We start from the raw sequence: 20400 nt of genomic DNA, 5'->3' as shown, positions 1-20400 counted from the left end.
AACTTGAAATATTTTGAATGACACCATTTGAATGGAAGAACCATAAAGGGTGTAGAGACGCAGAGGGACCTGGGTGTGCAAGTCCACAGATCTTTGAAGGTGACGTCACAGGTGGAGAAGGTGGTGAAGAAGGCATATGGCATGCTTGCCTTTATAGGACGGGGCATAGAGTATAAAAGTTGGGGTCTGATGTTGCAGATGTATAGAACGTTGGTTCGGCCGCATTTGGAATACTGCGTCCAGTTCTGGTCGCCACACTACCAGAAGGACGTGGAGGCTTTGGAGAGAGTACAGAGGAGGTTTACCAGGATGTTGCCTGGTATGGAGGGGCTTGGTTATGAGGAGAGATTGGGGAAACTGGGGTTGTTCTCCTTGGAAAGACGGAGGATGAGGGGAGACTTAATAGAGGTGTATAAAATTATGAAAGGCATAGATAGGGTGAACGGTGGGAAGCTTTTCCCCGGGTCGGTGGTGACGTTCACGAGGGGTCATAGGTTCAAGGTGAAGGGGGGGGAGGTTTAACACAGATATCAGAAGGACATATTTCACACAGAGGGTCGTGGGGGCCTGCAATGTGTTGCCGGGCAAGGTGGTGGAGGCGGACACACTGGGAACGTTTAAGACTTATCTAGACAGCTATATGAACGGAGTGGGAATGGAGGGATACAAAAGAGTGGTCTAGTTTGGACCAGGGAGCGGCGCGGGCTAATTGTTCCTGGTTTCTCGTTTCAAGGCTTCATTCTACGATCATCTTGCTGGTGCCAGTACAGAGTGAGACTGCGGATAGTTGGGAACCTGTCTCGGGGGCAGGGAATTCATATGGTGTTCGTGGAAGTGGAAATGACTAGGGTTGGGAAGCATTTTCCGATCGGGGCCATTGTGATCTCCTGGACTCGTTTCGATCGCCTCAGGGGGTCGGAGAGGAATTTCCCAGATTCTTTTTTCCCCATATTGGCCCTGGGGTTTTTCACTCTGGGTTTTCGCCTCTCCCTGGAGATCACATGGTCTGGAATGGGGGGGTGGGGGTAAGTTAATAGGTTGTAATGAACAAAGCATCATAGCTGTGAGGGACAGCTCGGTGGATAGGATATTGGTATGTAGATAGGCTGGAAAATTGGGCGGGGATCCTGGATTCAGGATTCAATCCTGGACCGGGGAGCGGCGCGGGCTTGGAGGGCCGAAGGGCCTGTTCCTGTGCTGTATTGTTCTTTGTTCTTTGTTCTTTTGACACAAAATAGGCAATTGAATTTGTGATCTTGGATTCCTCTTCCAGACAGTCAAAGTCTTTGATTTGTTTTCCCTGAAGAATACTCCACGATCAGGTCTTACAAAGAACTTACCTTGAGTAGTCCACAACTACTATATTTCCTTACAAAAATGAAAACTAGACAGTGCTCTATATTTTTTATGTTTTTAAAACTTGTTTGAAAAATGATAAATACAAGAATCTCAGTGGAAACAAGCTGAAACTCCACATACCTCCTGAACACCTTTCTTGTACCAGTCTACAATTAAATTGAACTTTCTCTCCTTCTCAAGTTGCGGCCTTTGGTGCTTGAGAGTCGGTCTTTTGGATGGGTCAATGTACCATGGGACTGATGATATATACTGAGGAATGTGTGGGTTGATGTCTCTGTAGGGTGCAAGTGAAAACAGAAGGTTAGTTTAAATTTTGATAGTACACAATTTTTATTTAAACTCGTGGCTTGAGTTTTTGCCAACCAATGTTTAAAGCTGGCATTCCAATAGAAAATGAACTATTTTTGCGATCCATGAATGTCATAATGAATATTCCACCATTTGTTATCCTGATTAAAATGTCGGCTACCTGGAAGGTTCATTGTGATATTAAGCCTATTCTCTTGGACAATTTAATCTCTGGTTTGTAATCTATTTAATAAAATATCTATTTCCATAATGAATTCGGTACTTGGGGTGGCATTTCGTTGAAAACTCAGTATAAGTACCGAATGTCTCTGTTAATCCTGTAGGCAGCTCAGCAATAAACATTTTCCAAGTTAATCATGTCAAGCTGTGCGTCACACAATCGCTACTCTTTTATAGCGAGTAAATCATCCTGATAGTGCAATTTGGGACACTGCACTTCTATAAATTGTGCAAAATGCTTTCTAAAATTTTCTTATATCTACTATTACTTCTTTCATAATTGAAATCTCTCACATCCTAAAATAGGATTTAAACAAAACAAAAAAAGAAATCACAAAATGATTAAATGTATCCACTGAATGATCATGGTATCTTTAAAGTTTGATTTGAACACTGGAGCATTGCCAAAAGCCTGGGTTTCAATGTTTCCTCTGATAGCTTTCAACCACATCTGGCATTTGAACTTATGCTGTTTGCTGAATTCCCAGTATTCAACTGATGCAGACATGAGCTGAAGTGAGGATTTGAGAATTTCTTTGCTGCAGACAGAATTCAACATTTTTCTTATAGGTAAGTGATGAATGCATCCAAATAGATCACAACTGTACAGTACTTATGAACCCCTCACAAGAAACAAAGACAACAAAGGGGAACGATAAGAGTATTTAAATCAGACAGCAGTGTAAATAGCAAGATGATATTTCTACTTTTGGTCGTGTATGTTTAATTTAAGAATCTGAAACCATTTTTGAAGTATGCCGAATTTTACGCAAAAAAACTGTAAAATGATAAGCAATGAACTCTGAACAATTTATTCAGCAATCATTTATTTATAGCAATTTATATTAAAAACACAGTTAGCAGACTCACTAATGGTGCTTCTAGTGCATGCTAGGAATAGAGATCAGATAATGATTTTCCATCCAGTAAACAAGAAATTTACACATGACTGCTTTAAGGCAAGAATATAAAAATGGGAACCACCTGCTGATGGTAGGTGACATTCTAAAAGATGTGGACAGAGGTGCAAAAGGAGCAAATAGTCCAAAAGAAGCCAATGGGATTATCATTTGGGCCCCAAGCTGACAAGGGCATTAGACCCTACTAACTTCAAAATTGCCAGATCCCAGCAATTCCTTTCAGAATTCTACTAGGTCATAAAACTTCCCATCCCAGAGTTGTTCTGCTCATAATCCTCGAGACTGCATTCTTAGTACTGCCTGGTCCTATAGCTGTTCACAGAACCAGAGTACTTCCTCCACAGGTCCCAGGGTATTTCTCTTAATGATCTAAGATCCCCAAAAAATGCCTCAGTGATCCTAAAACCTCCCTCTTCAATGTTTTTAGAGCATTGGATTCCACTTCTCAAGCTTCCAAATCCTGGGAGAAGCCTGCAGTAGATCACAGGCTCACCCCAATGTTGATCAGGCTCTTTTAATGCTACATCCAATAACACACCTGCATAACATATCCAATTCACTCACTGCGTGCAATGCCAATGAACATCTGTTATTAGCAATAAAATAGTACAACAGGTCTAAGTTCAGTCTTTCAGGAATGTAGCACAGACATTTTTATTAAATACCAGTTAATCAGCACTTACATCAACTTGTAGGTATGTTACAGCTAATCAAAACCAAATATAATAATGAGTTACTAAAAAAAAATCAGAATGATGCCAATATCATTCCAATTTTCTACCAAGATTCGACAACTCCAGGTACTATGAATCATTTGTTCTTTAAAAATAAAAGAGTTCCATATGCTAAGCATTGATGCGCAGTGAATCACCAATAATGCAATCTCCACAGCAACAAATAAGAAAAAGGTTCACACAGTAGTGGTCAAGGCATGTAAGCAGACAGAGCAGTCACCAACCATATAATTAACATCCAACAGTTTTCTCATTTTCAAATCTTCAGTCTGTTTCTCCCCCAGGAAGCCAATCAGCTGACCAAATAAAAAGTAAAGATTTAAAATTGAAATAGTACTCACTTTCCTTCTTCATCAACTTCTGCTGGTGCATTCCCAAGCTTTCGCTGCTCTTCTAATTCCTTCTTCTTTCTCCAATCCTCCCTGGTCATCTTCTTTGGTTCATCTAAGCCCACCACACCGGCAGATTCCTCAGGGGCAGGCGGGTTCATATTCTGTACAGTCCCAGATTCCATAATGCTTTGATCTCAGGATTTTTTAATCTTAATCTGTGAACTGCAAAAAAAAAGTTTATTATAACCGAAGTATTTCCAATTTAGGCTTTCAACAAACACCTTTCACTAAAAATGACTACTCCTTTCCAAATGACGAGTACCCAAATATACACGTATGGACTTCTTTCTGCAACAAAGCAATAAAGGTAGCCGTCATAGTCCCAGATGATCATGGAGTGATTGGTACTAACTGGTGGTGACTTAACCTGAGGATCACTGCACCTCAGGCAAGGGGAAAGATTGAGAAGGCGGGCCTTCATGAATAACTTCAGCCAGTACGGGAATTGAACCTGCGATGATGGCATCGCACTGCATCACAAACCAGCCATCCAGCCAACTGAGCGAATGGACACCCTTAGCAAAGTAATAGGTCAGCAATCAATGCTGCCTACGCAGCATAAAACACAAATATGCAACAATAATAGCTTCAGAAATGGATTGATTCTAAATAAAACAATGGATATCTGGAAGTAATTGTAAGGAACCATGCCAATTGAGGGTTTTTAAATATGGTTTATATAGTAGTATATTTTTGAGTTTACCAAACTTAGTGGTGGCTCTTCCAATTGGAACTGCTAGTTTTTTGCCTGAGGTTCCACATGGGAATAGTTTAACTTAGTCTCACTTTAGTTCACAAGTGGGACAGTGTTAATTGATATATAACATTTGCACTATTTAATGTCAGAATTGGCAAAAAGAAACTCATGGGGTGACAGCTCTTGCATGTCACTCAAACGAACACACTGTAAACATTGGTGAAGAAATAAAACTGAAACTAAGACTTGGTGTTTGGTGTAAGTTAAAGATGAAATCAATTTTTCTGACCTTGATTATCAATAGGAACGGAAGAAGTTCTGAATGTCTGCTGAGAAAACCCAGGGAGTGATGCACAAGTCATGGTCAAAAAATATGCAAAGGATTGAAAACTGAACATTAAAGTAATATAAATAGACTAACAGGGATTTAAACTAAAATTGATCTGCAGATAATTTTCACTCAGCAAAGACAATGCAAAGTTTACACTGAAAAGAAATACATTTTAATCACACACAAAAATAATTCTCCAAGATAAATGTACATGCTTGCATCAGGCTTTCTATAAAAGAATAGAAATAAATTAACAATAATGTTCTATTTCTAAGTTAATATCCATTTACACCTAGTTTTTAAACAGCATTATTTTATTTAGTTCTATGAATTTTTCCTGATAGGTAGAGTAATTGCACAAATATAATTTAAACCCCTCTTCACTACCCTTTCGCTGATAAAAAAAGAAAAACATGCATTTATATACATCTTTCACGACCCTAAGGTGTCCCAAAGTGCTTTACAGCCAATAAAGTATTATTTCAAGTTTACCTCTCCACTAACAGCATCATGACTTAGTGCCATTGTCCTGTCTTTTCTCCATACCACTGCACATTGTTTCTATTCAAATAATTATCTAATGTGCTCTTGAATGCCTCCACCACACTTCCAGGCAGTGCATTCCAGGCCCAAACCACGCGTTAAGTAAAAATGTTTTTTCACACATCACATTTACTTATTTTGCAAAACACCTTAAATCTGTGCCCTCTCATTCTTGATCCTTTTACAAGTGAGGACAGTTTCTTCCCATCTTCTCTGGCCAATCCCCTTATGATTTTAAACACCTCTATCAAATCTCCTCATAGAACCATAGAAAATTACAGCTCAGAAACAGGCCTTTTGGCCCTTCTTGTCTGTGCCGAACCATTTTATGCCTAGTCCCACTGACCTGCACTTGGACCATATCCCTCCACACCCCTCTCATCCATGAACCCGTCCAAGTTTTTCTTAAATGTTAAAAGTGACCCCGCATTTACCACTTTATCCGGCAGCTCAGTACAACGTGATCACCCTCTAATGAAAGCTGCTTTTTCATTATTCTAAGTCTTCCTCTGTGGCCAAATGATCCCATTTACACTATGAAACAGGTTCAAGAACAAAAGCAAATTGGTATGTACAGTTATTCAAAAAGGCAAACTTACTTCGAGTTTAATCATTTCAGTCAGGTCTTTCCACAATGTTGGGGGAAAGTTTCACCCAAGGTGGCACTGATAAATCCTGCAGACAGAACCAAGATGAAAAATGTTAGAAAGCCACATAATTTTGCTATAGCAGAAAATGTAAAATCACCAAAGCCGGGATACTGCAGCTTCAGGATTTCCTGATGAAACTCTCAGCAAACATTGAATGGGAAATAATTTTGAAACCAATCAATTTAGCCAGTGTAACTGTCCATGCACGTTCTTTGTTCTCTCATACCAGATGTTTACAAACATTCCTCCATCAATACATGCATATACACCAATATGTGACAGGGTTTTTCTTTTTTTTTAGCATGATCTGTTGATTTCATTCAATGAAGTTTATTATGTGCGAAATAGAGGAGCTCTTTTTTGATCCTTTACCATTGCACAGGAAGGCCATGTATTGTTATATGTTATAATGAAATGTTGTGTTACATAGTAGATATTGGAGATATATTGTAATGAGAAGAACCATAGAATCATTGAATCCCTACAGTACAGAAGGAGGCCATTTGGCCCATCGAGTCTGTACCAACCACATCCCACCTAGGCCCTATTCCCGCAACGCCACACATTTACCCTGCTAATCCCCCTGACACTAGGGTCAATTTAGCATGGCCAATCAATCGAACCCGCACATCTTTGGACTGTAGGTGGAAACTGGAGCACCTGGAGGAAACCCATGCAGACACAGGGAGAAAGTGCAAACTTCACACAGACAGTGACCCAAGGCCAGAATTGAACCTGGGTCCCTGGCACCGTGAGGCAGCAGTGCTAACCACTGCCATCAGTCTTCAGACCTGATCAAGAAAACACAGATACTACTGTGAACCATTCAATATTTGTCCTCTGGCCTCTTAAAGGTTGGGTCTTACAGAGACCCCAATGCTTCTCACTACTGATGAAGACCTATGTCATTCAATCATTCCATTTTGTTGCTCGAATCATTTGATCTTTCTACCCCATGAAATTACTGATAAAATAGAATTGTATGAAATAATTATACTGAATATAATTCAAAAAGGAAAGTCTTCCAATTCTTCTATTGGATGAAAAAGATCTCACACAGTTTATCTGGGTTGCAATTATTGAATCTTATCTCCAAATGTGAATTTTCTGTCTCCATGTTCATGTGGTGCAACGTCCAGAACATGTTAATAAAGGCTGAGACAGTCACCAAAATCAGTGTTATCACCTGTACAGTGCTATAAATAACTAATAGGATATTTTCCTGTCAAATTAGTAATGCTACATGAGGCTGTTAAAATCTGTATTTTCTACTTTGTTTAATAGTTTCATGGGATCACTATTAGGGCACACTCAAACCAACACTGCATTATATTGTGGCTGCACTTAATATATGGGACTCAGACAAGATTTGAGATCAGATGCCCACAGTGGGTGTTGCTATTTGACTAGGATCTTTCTGTGAGTTGATTGGTGAATTTTGAAAAGTGAAAAAATATCATGCATGATTAAGAGTTGGGGTGAATACAGGGCCCAGAAAGGGGGAAAATTAAAATTTATTTATTAGTGTCACAAGTAGGCTTACATTAACACTGCAATGAAGTTACTGTGAAAATCCCCTAGTTGCCACACTCTGGCGCCTGTTCGGGTACACTGAGGGAGAATTTAGCATGGCCAATGCACCTAACCAGCACGTCTTCCGGACTGAGAGGAAATCAGAGTACCCCGAAACCCACGCAGACACGGGGAGAACGTGCAGATCCCGCACAGACAGTGACCCAAGCCGGGTCCCTGGTGCTATGTGCCATCATACTGCCCCACCAGGGCCCACGATTGCTCCCCTCCTGCCTGTAGGAGACACTGGGGACACTGGACTCGAAATGTCAACAAAGAACAATACAGCACAGGAACAGGCCCTTCGGCCCTCCAAGCCCGCGCCGCTCCCTGGTCCAAACTAGACCATTCAGACCATGTCAGCTCTTTTCTCTCCTTACAGATGCTGTCAGACCTGCTAAGATTTTCCAGAATTTTCTCTTTTGGTTTCAGATTCCAGCAAATGCAGTAATTTGCTTTTAAACTGGGTGTTGGTGATGCACCCCCACTCCCTTCCCTCCCGGCAGACGGGTGCCTGTCCCCCTGGGCGATGGAGAGGCCCACTTGTCAGTCCGGAGCCTCCAGGTGCCGAGTCCGGGACATCGGCTCAGGCCGCCAACTGGAAACTGGTCGCAATACCGCTGAAGCTAACGCTGGACGGTCTTTACTCACAGCAGAAACACAGCCTCAGCTCCGACAGTAGATACCTTCCAACCGCCGCGCTGCGCAGCCCTGTAAACAAGGCCGCACTTCCGGCCGCTCCGCGGAGCTCCCAGTCTAACAGATAGACCGTGCCCACAGCCGCCATCTTCACTTCACACCGAGGCCAAGCAGTGCCAGCTCTCTGGGAGCAGCAGTGTAATGTTCCTTCATTAATCTTCACTCAAAACTCTGTTACATTTTTAAAAACACCCACGATGGAACAATTTCATAAAATATCACTGTAAATCTATGCGGGAGTGCACTTTAGCAAGGAGGTAAAACCAAGTGTCGGGGAATTAGCAGGGTACGATGGGGCCTGGGGGTGGGATTATTGTCGGTGCAGGCTCAATGGACCGAACGGCCTCCTCCTGCACTGTAGGAGGATTCTATTATGAAAAAATAGGATGGGCTTGACTTTTTAAAATAGTCCCGCTGAGCAATATTTTGAATCTACGATGCTAGTGACCCAATTGACGTTAACAAATGCTAACATGTTTTATAAAACTATCAAATCTCCTGGGACGTTGCTTATGCTCAGGCTCCGTTTAAGTACGATATCTGAAATAAACATAGCTTACAAGAAAAGTGCACTAGGTTTGCATAGAAGATGGCCGGGTCTCAGTGTCGTCACAGTGAAAAAATAATTAAATTAGAATAAATTTTTCGGGATATTTAAAAGCATCGCCACTAAAAAAGTAAATGTACAAGATACATGCAAACTTTTAAATTTATGTTCCAATGTTTTAATCTGTTATAAAAATTACTCAATCGATTTCAAAGTGATGCATAATTGAACCTTCAAAATAAATCAAATAGCACTAAAATGTTGTAAGATGTGCCCTTTCTAAAATTATACATTATTAAATAAAATTAAGCCTTTAACAATTCAGCCTTGGGAGAAATCACCTGCAATCAGGCACCTCTTTTAGTGTACCAACCAAATAAACAAAATCAAATTAACTTAGGGACAACTCAAAAAGGGCAGCTCCCTAAAAGGAGGGGAACCGCCCAAAACAAAAAACAAAGGAAACTTAAAACAGCAAATTAAAATGTGATTAGAGGGGTCAATAATACACCCCATCCCTGCGGTGCCCAGCAGGCACGGAAAGCATCAACTGTGCCCCCGGACACCACATGCTCCCTTTCCAGGGACACCTGGCCGTGAATATAGCCATGGTAGAGGGACGGGCAGTCAGGTTGGACAACCCCCTCGATCGCCCGCTGATGGAATGCCTTGCTAGGCCCAGGAGCAGGTTCACGAGGAGGTCCTCCTCCTTCCCCACCCCCCTCCTCACCAGGTGCCCATAGACCAGGAGCGTGAGACTGAAATGCAAACAAAACATCAATAAAGATTTTTAAGGAAACTGAAAAGGTTGTGCAGCCTATAACACTGAACATAGACATGGCTCATGGACTCCACAAGGTTGCAAAAAGAGTATCTTGCAATAATGGTTGGGATGGTATATTGGCATTTAACTATATGTCCACTTTATATGTTATCAGCATTAATATCTTACTTTCACGGGGAAACATTTTTCATAATATGAAAATAAAAGTAACCAATTCAAAGGTGAAAAACACAGATATGGCCATTGGGCAGATAGATTGCCATTTCTGAAGAAATTAATAGATTCAATCCAGAACTGTAATGAAACTTAATACATACGTAACAAGGATAGATTTTCAGCTTCCTCACCCATGTCAAAATGACTGACTTGCTTTCAGCACAATTCAGAAAACCACAGGGGCACTGCCAATTATTTCCCATTCATTGCCTGGGATATTGAGTTTCGAGTGGGCCAAGTAGCCTGCTTTGGCAGGGAATCAGAAAATCTACTCTTTAACCTCTGTTGCTGCACAATTCTGTAAATGCACAATGCAATCTGGAAATGAGCCAGATAGACCAGAAGGGTCTGAAGTTCTATCTTTGGCCAGTGCTCGAGTGTTTGCTGATCTCAGATGGAGAGCAGCAGGGAGGCTGCATTTGGCCTTGAACAATTGTGAAATAAAGAAAGGAAAAGCATCCATGTTCCTGTGTTGATGGTTGTTCTTTTACACCGCTGAAAACATCATGTAAGCTTATTTATTAGTGTCATAAGTAGGCTTGCATTAACACTCCAATTAAGTTACTGTGAAAATCTCCTAGTTGCCACACTCTGGTGCCTGTTCGGGTACACTGACGGAGAATTCAGCATGGCCAGTGCACCTAACCAGCACGTCTTTTGGATTGTGGGAGGAAACCCATGCAGACACGGGAAGAACATGCAGACTCTGCACGGACAGTGACCCAATGCGGGAATTGAATCCACGTCCTGGGCGCTGTGAGGCAGCTGTGCTAACCACTGTCCTACCATGAATATTGAGTATGAACATGATCAGGTTTGGCTTAGATAAACCTTCCCACTACTGAATAGCCTACACAAACTGACTGATACAACCTACAGATGAAGAATGGCCACTTGAATGAGTATCAAAGGGCAGCCAACATCTCTTTGTGAATATGCTGAAACAGTAAACAAATTAAGCTTTGTGATACATTTGAGTTCCTCCCCATCTCTCCTAAAGGTAAGTGGTGTATTATAAACTCTCCTCCATATGTTTCCCACTTGAGTTTTCCAAAACAAGGGGGGCTCACCTTGGCAGCCTTAATAGAAGCAAATGTTCTTTTCATCTACAGGTATAAATTTCCACTTCAGAGAAAATGCTCCGAAGTGAGAGATGTTCTAGGTGAGGTACAAGAGAAAATATAGGATGGGTTGGGCCCCTGAGGAAATAAGTGATGTTGCATACAAGGTTTTTAAAAGATATTTTATCTTGTCATGTAATTGACTAAAGGATGAAATCACTGAAAAGATTAAAAACTAAAGGGTGAAAACAATTCACAGGTTAACAAGGTAATAAAAAACAGAAGTAGTGTACTTTTAATGGAGTGGGAATGGCTTGTAAGCAATGAATTGTAGATCAGCAATACTTGCAGCACATAATGGCATATAAATACTAACATTGTGAGGTGATGATGATTTCAAAAGATTTTTCATACAAAATGTATTTTTCAATTTTGACAGCTCAGAAAGACAAGAAAGAACGAGAGGCCATTAATACCTGGTCACTCAGTATTGCTCACAAAAACATGCTTTGGGTTGAATTTCACAATCTGAACTGTCCAACACATTGAAGCCAAACTCTTCATTACGATTCCAAATTGTCCTCTAAAATCAGCAGAAATGCAAAACATGTCAGAGTCCTGACTTTCCAGTGTTCAGTGATTTTGGGCGCAGTTGTCCGGAGCTGCTAGCCCCAGCCAGGAATCCCAATGGTCTGTTTAACTGGGCAAGAGGGCCAAATCAGGATTCCCGCTGGATGCCCAACCCATCTTGAGTCTCTTACCCCAACCCCAAAACCCTCTTCCTCCATGCCCCCCCACCCCTCCCCCCGCCCCTCCCACCCCTCCCCCCACCCCTCCCGCCCTCTCCCCGCCCCTCCCCCCCACACTCCACCCCCCGCTCCACACCCCCCTGCTCCACCCCCCCGCTCCACCCCCCCCACCCGCTCCACACCCCCCACCCGCTCCACACCCCCCCACCCGCTCCACACACCCCCACCCGCTCCACACCCCCCCACCCGCTCCACACCCCCCCACCCGCTCCACACCCCCCCACCTGCTCCACACCACCCCCTGCTCCACCCCCCTGCCTGCTCCACACACCCCCCCCCCAGCCCCGCCCCTCCCCGCACCCCGCACCCCCGCCCCCCCACCCCTCCGCCCCCCCACCCCTCCGCCCCTCCCCCCACCCCCCCACCCCCTCCCCTCCGTCCCCCACCCCCGCCCCTCCGTCCCCCGCCCCTCCGTCCCCCACCCCCGCCCCTCCGTCCCCCACCCCCGCCCCTCCGTCCCCCACCACCATCCCTCCGTCCCCCACCCCCGCCCCTCCGTCCCCCACCACCATCCCTCCGTCCCCCCCCCGCCTCTCCTTCCCCCCCGCCCCTCCGTCCCCCCTCCGGCCCCTCCGTCCCCCCCACCGCCACTCCGTCCACCCCCCCTCCGTCCACCCCCCTCCGTCCACCCCCCGCCGCCCCTCCATCCACCCCCCGCCCCTCCGTCCCCGCCGTCCCCCCCCGCCCCGCCGTCCCCCCCCGCCCCGCCGTACCCCCCGCCCCGCCGTCCCCCCCGCCCCGCTGTCCCCCCCGCCCCGCCGTCCCCGCCCCGCCAGTCCCCCCCCGCCGTCCCCTCCCCCGCCCCGCTGTCCTGTCCCCCGCCCTGCCGTTCCCCCCCCCGCCCCTCCGTCCCGCCCCCCCGGACCTCCGCCCCCCCCGCCCCGCCATCCGCCCCGCCGTCCCCCCCGCCCCGCCGTCCGCCCCTCCGTCCCGCCCCTCCGCCCCGCCCCCCCGCCCCTCCCCGCCGCGCCATCCGCCCCGCCGTCCCCCCCGCCCCGCCGTCCACCCCGCCGTCCCCCCCGCCCCTCCGTCCACCCCGCCGTCCCCCCCGCCCCTCCGTCCCGCCCCCCATGCCCCTCCATCCCCCCGCCCCGCCCCGCCCCTCCGTCCCCCCCGACCCTCCGTCCCCCCCCCGCCGCTCCGCCCCCCCGCCCCTCCGTCCCCCCGCCCCTCCGTCCCCCCCCTTCATCCCCCCCGCCCCTCCGTCCCCCCCTTCGTCCCCCCCGCCCCTCCGTCCCCCCCCTCCGTCCCCCCCTCCGTCCCCCCCTCCGTACCCCCCCCGCCCCTCCGTCCCGCCCCTCCGTCCCCCTCCCGCCCCTCCGTCCCCCCCCCCACCCCTCCGTCCGTCCCCCCACCCCTCCGTCCCCCCCCTCGGTACACCCCCCGCCCCTCCGTCCCCCCCCTCCGTACCCCCCCCGCCCCTCCGTCCCCCCCCTCCGTCTCCCCCCGCCCCTCCGTCCCCCCCCCTCCCCTCCGTCCCCCCCCCCTCCGTACCCCCCGCCCCTCCGTCCCCCCCCTCCGTCCCCCCCCTCCGTACCCCCACGCCCCTCCGTCCCCCCCTCCGTCCCCCCCGCCCCTCCGTCCCCCCTCTCCGTACCCCCCCGCCCCTCCGTTCCCCCCCCCTCCGTACCTCCCCCGCTCCTCCGTCCCCCCCCTCCGTCCCACCGTCCCGCCCCTCCGTCCCCGCCCGCCCCTCCGTCCACCTCCCGCCCCTCCGTCCACCTCCCGCCCCTCCGTCCACCTCCCGCCCCTCCGTCCACCTCCCGCCCCTCCGTCCACCTCCCGCCCCTCCGTCCACCCCTCCGTCCCCCCCCTCCGTCCCCCCCCTCCGTCCCCCCCCGCCCCTCCGTCCACCTCCCGCCCCTCCGTCCACCCCTCCGTCCCCCCCCTCCGTCCCCCCCCTCCGTCCCCCCCCCTCCGTCCCCCCCCCCTCCGTCCCCCCCCTCCGTCCCCCCCCGTCCCCCATCACCGTCCCCCCCCGCCCCTCCGTCCCCCCCTCCGTCCCCCCCGCCCCTCCGTCTCCCCCCCGCCCCCCCGTCCCCCCCGCCCCTCCGTCCCCCCCGCCCCTCCGTCCCCCCCCGCCCCTCCGTCCCCCCCCGCCCCCCCGCCCCTCCGCCCCTCCGCCCCCCCCGCCCCTCCGCCCACCCCCCGCCCCTCCGCCCCCCCCCCGCCCCTCCGCCCCCCCCCCCCGCCCCTCCGTCGTCCCCCCCGCCCCTCCGTCCCCCTCCGCCCCTCCGTCCACCTCCCGCCCCTCCGTCCCTCCCCTCCGTCCCCTCCGCCCCTCCGTCCCCCATCTCCCTCCCCCCCGCCCCTCCGTCCCCCCCCTCCATCCCCCCGCCCCTCCGTCCCCCCCGCCCCTCCGTCCCCCCCCCCGCGCTCCTCCGTCCCCCCCCCGCCCCTCCATCCCCCCCCAGCCCCTCCGTCCCCCCCCGCCCCCTCCGCCCCCCCCGCCCCCTCCGCCCCCCCCGCCCCCTCCGCCCCCCCCCGCCCCCCCCGCCCCCTCCGCCCCCCCCGCCCCCTCCGTCCCGTCCCCCGCCCCTTCCGCCCCTCCGTCCCCCCCACCCCTCCGTCCCCCCCACCCCTCCGTCCCCCCCCCCCCCCCGCCCCTCCGGCCCCCCCTCCGCCCCCCCTCCGCCCCCCCTCCGCCCCCCCTCCGCCCCCCCCCGCCCCTCCGGCTGCCCCTCCGCCCCCCCTCCGCCCCCCCTCCGCCTCCCCTCCGCCCCCCCTCCGCCCCCCCTCCGCCCCCCCTCCGCCCCCCCTCCGCCCCTCCGTCCCCCCTCCGCCCCTCCGTCCCCCCTCCCGCCCCTCCGTCCCCCCCTCCGTCCCCCCCTCCCGCCCCTCCGTCCCCCCCTCCCGCCCCTCCCCGCCCCCCCCCTCCCGCCCCTCCGTCCCCCCCCCTCCCGCCCCTCCGTCCCCCCCCTCCCGCCCCTCCGTCCCCCCCCCCGTCCCCCCCCCTCCCGCCCCTCCGTCCCCCCCCCTCCCGCCCCTCCGTCCCCCCCCCTCCCGCCCCTCCGTCCCCCCCCTCCCGCCCCTCCGTCCCCCCCCGCCCCTCCGTCCCCCACCCCGCCCCTCCGTCCCCCCCCCCCGCCCCTCCGTCCCCCCCCCCCGCCCCTCCGTCCCCCCCCCCCGCCCCTCCGTCCCCCCCCCCGCCCCTCCGTCCCCCCCCCGCCCCTCCGTCCCCCCCCCGCCCCTCCGTCCCCCCCCCCGCCCCTCCGTCCCCCCCCCCGCCCCTCCGTCCCCCACCCCGCCCCTCCATCCCCCCCCCCCCGCCCCTCCGTCCCCCCCCCGCCCCTCCGTCTCCCCCCCCGCCCCTCCGTCTCCCCCCCCCGCCCCTCCGTCTCCCCCCCCCGCCCCTCCGTCTCCCCCCCCCGCCCCTCCGTCTCCCCCCCCCGCCCCTCCGTCTCCCCCCCCCGCCCCTCCGTCTCCCCCCCCCGCCCCTCCGTCTCCCCCCCCGCCCCTCCGTCTCCCCCCCCCCGCCCCTCCGTCCCCCCCCCCCCCCCGCGCCCCTCCGTCCCCCCCCCCGCCCCTCCGTCCCCCCCCCCCGCCCCTCCGTCCCCCCCCCCCGCCCCTCCCCCCCGCCCCTCCGTCCCCCCCCCCGCCCCTCCGTCCCCCCCCCGCCCCTCCGTCCCCCCCCCGCCCCTCCGTCCCCCCCCCCGCCCCTCCGTCCCCCCCCCCGCCCCTCCGTCCCCCCCCCCGCCCCTCCGTCCCCCCCCCCGCCCCTCCGTCCCCCCCCCCGCCCCTCCGTCCCCCCCCCGCCCCTCCGTCCCCCCCCCGCCCCTCCGTCTCCCCCCCCGCCCCTCCGTCTCCCCCCCCCGCCCCTCCGTCTCCCACCCCGCCCCCCCGCCCCTCCGTCCCCCCCCCGCCCCTCCGTCCCCCCCCCGCCCCTCCGTCCCCCCCCCGCCCCTCCGTCCCCCCCCGCCCCTCCGTCCCACCCCGCCCCTCCGTCCACCCCCCCCCGCCCCTCCGTCCACCCCCCCCGCCCCTCCGTCCACCCCCCCCGCCCCTCCGTCCACCCCCCCCGCCCCTCCGTCCACCCCCCCCGCCCCTCCGTCCACCCCCCCCCGCCCCTCCGTCCACCCCCCCGCCCCTCCGTCCACCCCCCCCGCCCCTCCGTCCACCCCCCCCGCCCCTCCGTCCACCCCCCCCCGCCCCTCCGTCCACCCCCCCCCGCCCCTCCGTCCACCCCCCCCGCCCCTCCGTCCACCCCCCCCGCCCCTCCGTCCACCCCCCCCGCCCCTCCGTCCACCCCCCCCGCCCCTCCGTCTCCCCCCCCCCGCCCCTCCGTCCCCCCCCCCCCCGCGCCCCTCCGTCCCCCCCCCCCCCCGCGCCCCTCCGTCCCCCCCCCCCCCCGCGCCCCTCCGTCCCCCCCCCCGCCCCTCCGTCCCCCCCCCCCGCCCCTCCGTCCCCCCCCCCGCCCCTCCCCCCCGCCCCTCCGTCCCCCCCCCCGCCCCTCCGTCCCCCCCCCCGCCCCTCCGTCCTCCCCCCGCCCTCCCTACCCCCGCCCCCCCTACCCCCGCCCCCCCTACCCCCACCCCCCCACCCCTACCCCCGCCCCCCCTACCCCCACCCCCCCACCCCTACCCCCGCCCCCCCTACCCCCACCCCCCCACCCCTACCCCCACCCCCCCCACCCCCACCCCCACCCCCCCACCCCCACCCCCCCCACCCCCCCTACCCGCTCTGAAACCTCTTTGAACTGCTTTGATTCACAGGAGGCTGTCAGTTTCACTTGCTCCATTAGGGTTTTTATTTTCATTTATTACAAGTACGTTAGTACAAAACAATTACAAATACACAAAGAACAAATGTGAAAAATACATTACCAATGGCTAACGCCATCCATTTATCAGTTACTACCTTCTATTTAGGAAGGGTTCACTCACGATCATAGTTGTCCAGGGCATTGCCCTCCAAATACCATTAGGGTTTGTTTACAAAATCACCTTTGGCTCCATTGAGTTTTAGGAGATTGACAGCTCCACAGCAGATCCATCAGAGCATTAACCTGTGTTTGTTTACAGAAGCAGCAGGTGGTCCAAGAGCAGCTGAAAGACTTTTTTGACTGACAGCCCAGAAAGATCAAACACTGTATTGTTGATACAATCATTTCACACCTCATTAACTCAGAAGTACTTCCTCTTTCTCCACAGCTGATCAGCCTGTCCCAGTTTTTTTAACACTGCACCTTTTGTCAAATGTCTGAGCCTTCCAAGAAAGCAGAAAGACTTTCTCTGTTTCATCTTTCTCCCTCTATTGCCTTCATTCTTCTTCCTTCCCCCCCCCCCCTCTTTATTCTTCTGTCATTTTACTCCAACATGGACATTTGCTATTCCCACATGTGATTGACTATGATTTGTAGATCCTGGATGGTGAAACGTCTTTTACTCCATTAAATGTTCCAGCTTATACGCTAAAAAAAATACAAATAACTTCAGTAATGTAAGTTTGGTGGAATGTGCTGAGTCTGAGAGTTGCCCACGCTAATGTGATACTGAAAAAAGTGAGCGAGAAAGAGAAGGAGACACGCACACAACACAAGCCAACAAGACAACACCAAAGCAGAAAGTGCTTATTGCTGATATCAATGGGGCACATGCCTGGGCCATTCAGTACAGTGGGATTCCTGTGATGTGGGGTGGGGGGGGTGGGGGGGGGTGGTGTGGGTAGCTCATTTAAATCAACTGAATAGGATGAGGTTAGCGCTGCCAGTGCCAGTGGGAATCTCTTCGATTTTCCCACTGGCATCAGTACTTTGATTTTATTCCAGAGAATCGCGGCCATTATCTTTGACATTCAATCTTCTTATCTTTTAGATAAGATGTTAAATGAGGTCTTGTCTGAATTTTTTAGATTTCCAGCTGGGTAGTAAAGATTCCATAGCACAATTTTAATCGCAGCAAGCTTCCTGGTTTCCTGGCCAACGTTAATTTCTCAACCAATGCCAACATTAGAAAATACAGATTAACTGGTCATTCAACTCATTGTTATGTTGCAATGAGGAAAATTGCTGTTGTGTTTTGCTACATAAGGATGGACAATTCAGATGAATAAAACACTGACAGACATGCTTGGAGCTCTAAATTCCTTTCACTGGTTTATTAATTTTATTACAACATTGTTTTGATGTTCTTATTTAGTTAAAAGTTAAATGTTTATCAGCATTTTTCTTTAATTGGATTTCTTCAGGTAGATACTTGTGTGATTTTCTGCACAAGACAGTTTCACGTTTTTGATGCCAGACTGTTTTGTTTGTGATGCTGACAATACAGGAGGTTCAGCTTCAGTTATTAGGTGGGTTGCTATGGCTGCAACAGGCACTGGTTCCTGGTCAGAGCAATCACAAAGCTGTTCAGTTTTTTTCCAACTGCTAATGGCTGAATTTGTTCTGGTGGAGCTGTCATCTCGATATATATTGCAGTGGATGAATGCACCTTCCCCAACGTTGGCCTCTGTATTAACTACACCATCATGGATTCCTTTCCATTCATTTACTTATTCTGCTACAGATCCCGCTGAAAGTTGCTTCATGCTGGACTGCAAGTTCGTTCAGTCATCATCCACAACTCCACAGTTGAATAGTAGGATCCTCTTTGCTTTCAGATCTTTGTAGGTAGTTTGATACTCTGTCTACGATTGCAGAAAATGGAGCTCAGATGGCATCTTTCTCTTAATTGCAGCTCCCAAGCAGTCCAAAGGATGGCATGGTGACACAGTGGTTAGCTGCCTCACAGCACCTGGGGCCTGGGTTCAATTCTGGCTTTGGGTGACTGTCTGTGTGGAGTTTACATGTTATATAATGCAAATGTATACTTACAATTTATTTTATTCATTTATTGTTCAATAAATGTGTCAATCAAATGCTAAAACAGGTCCTGGTGTTGTGGCACAGTGCCACATGACAAGATAACAAGGCTTTCACAGCTCCTCCAACCAAAATCCATGCATTACAACATCCAGCTGGATGTTAAAGGATACCAGGGCCTATGTTTTCATTGCTCCATCCATGAGTCCATTTTATGTATTGATCACACTCCTTCAGGGTAATCTTAACTAAAAATGGATGCTAGTGAATCATTTTAGCTGACTTTAATGCAAACTAAAACCAGGCAGGGTGTAAAAATGCTATCACCTTTTGTCAACCAGTGAAAATCTATTAAAATTACCCCCTTTCAGGAAAGGTGAACTTTCTGGTAAGTCCCAGATTGGCATTTTATTTGTTTAGCCCTATAACAATTTAAATTACTGTACAGTAGTGTGAAGTGATGCATTTTGAAGGAAGAGTCGGGAGAGGCAATATAAATGGTACAATTTGAAAGGAAGTGAAGAACAGATCTTGGGCTTTATAGAAAAAGGAATACAGTAGCAAAGCCAGGAAATTAACACAAGCCTTTCATAAATCACTGCTCACTGGAGAATTGCATCCACTTCTGGGTACCCCACCTCAGGGAGGATGTCAAGACCTTGGAGATAGTAGGGGGAATTTACTAGAACGGAACTGAGGTTAAGGGACTCCAATTATTTGGAGAGACTGGAGAAGGAATCATTAGGCAAAGAAAATCAAGGGGAGACAAAAACAGAAAAATGCTGGAAAATCTCAGCAGGTCTGACAGCACCTGTGGAGAGAGAGTAGAGCCAACATTTCAAGTCTAGATTACCCTTCATCAGAGCTCTACTCTCTCTCCACAGATGCTGTCAGACCTGCTGAGATTGTCCAGCATTTTTCTGTTTTTGTTTCAGATTCCAGCATCCGCAGTATTTTGCGTTAGATTAAGGGGAGATTTGTTCGAGGCCTCAACGTTATGAGGGGTTTTGATAGAGTAAATAATGAGAAATTTTCCACTGGAAGAAGTTCGAGAAGACACCAATTCAAGAGAGTTGGCAAAAGAACCAGGAAGGAGATGAATCTCAGTTCAATTCAATCTCAATTTCACAGTGAGCTGTAATGATCTGGATGCACTAACTGAAAGGGTGGTTCAATAGCAGTCAGCATGTTCTGCAGGTTAACAGGGATGTTCTATGAAAAGGTCGCCCTGGTATGCTATGAAGGAGAACCCTCCCTCACTTGACTTTCACAAAACAAATCTGCAAACATCATTGAAACCTTTTGCAGTGATTTCTCATAATTTGCCCATCAACAGAGAAAAAAATCTTTAAATAGCAACTGCAGCCTTTGAGAGCTGCTAATCCTGCATTACTTTTCAACACTGGTGAGTTCCCACAGGCAGGCCCAATCCGAACTGACAGCTCAACTATAAATAACTAATGCAATTGACTTCAGGAAATCCTGTGAGATTATCCTAGTATGATTTTATGCTTACTGCTGCAAGGTTCCATTATTTTAACACCAGCACCGGAAAATGTTCCCTAATATATCTTGAGGCTGCTTGCACTCGAGCTAATCCAGGTATAAATAGTGTCAAAGAATTTGTGTTGTTTGGATCTTAAAACATTAATTAACGTAACAAATGGTGCAGAATTCTTACAGAACATTTTGGAACTCCTGTAAGGTTTGTGATCTAATTACTGTGAAATTGTCATTAAAACTGCAAGGTGCGCTG

The 20400-nt window shown here is 51.3% G+C and overlaps 1 protein-coding gene across 2 annotated transcripts in view; it reads right to left on the bottom strand.

Moving 5' to 3' along the window:
* Positions 1-8468, bottom strand: part of slu7 (SLU7 homolog, splicing factor) — a 45205-nt gene extending 36737 nt beyond the window's left edge. Inside the window, exons 1-4 of one of the 2 annotated variants that reach the window (XM_078231160.1) lie at positions 8378-8468; positions 6104-6179; positions 3883-4095; positions 1480-1633 (exon numbers count right to left, since the gene is read on the bottom strand). In XM_078231160.1, coding sequence (XP_078087286.1) covers positions 1480-1633; positions 3883-4055 — 327 coding nt within the window. In that variant the 5' untranslated portion in view covers positions 4056-4095; positions 6104-6179; positions 8378-8468. The remainder of the gene's footprint in view (positions 1-1479; positions 1634-3882; positions 4096-6103; positions 6180-8377) is intronic. The other variant, XM_078231161.1, reaches the window with a different exon arrangement.
* Positions 8469-20400: the final 11932 nt, after the last annotated feature.

This window comes from Mustelus asterias, chromosome 16 (assembly GCF_964213995.1).
Source record: "Mustelus asterias chromosome 16, sMusAst1.hap1.1, whole genome shotgun sequence".
NCBI lineage: Eukaryota > Metazoa > Chordata > Chondrichthyes > Carcharhiniformes > Triakidae > Mustelus > Mustelus asterias.
Note: the sequence above shows the minus strand (reverse complement) of the source record. Positions and strands in the feature narration are given on the sequence as shown.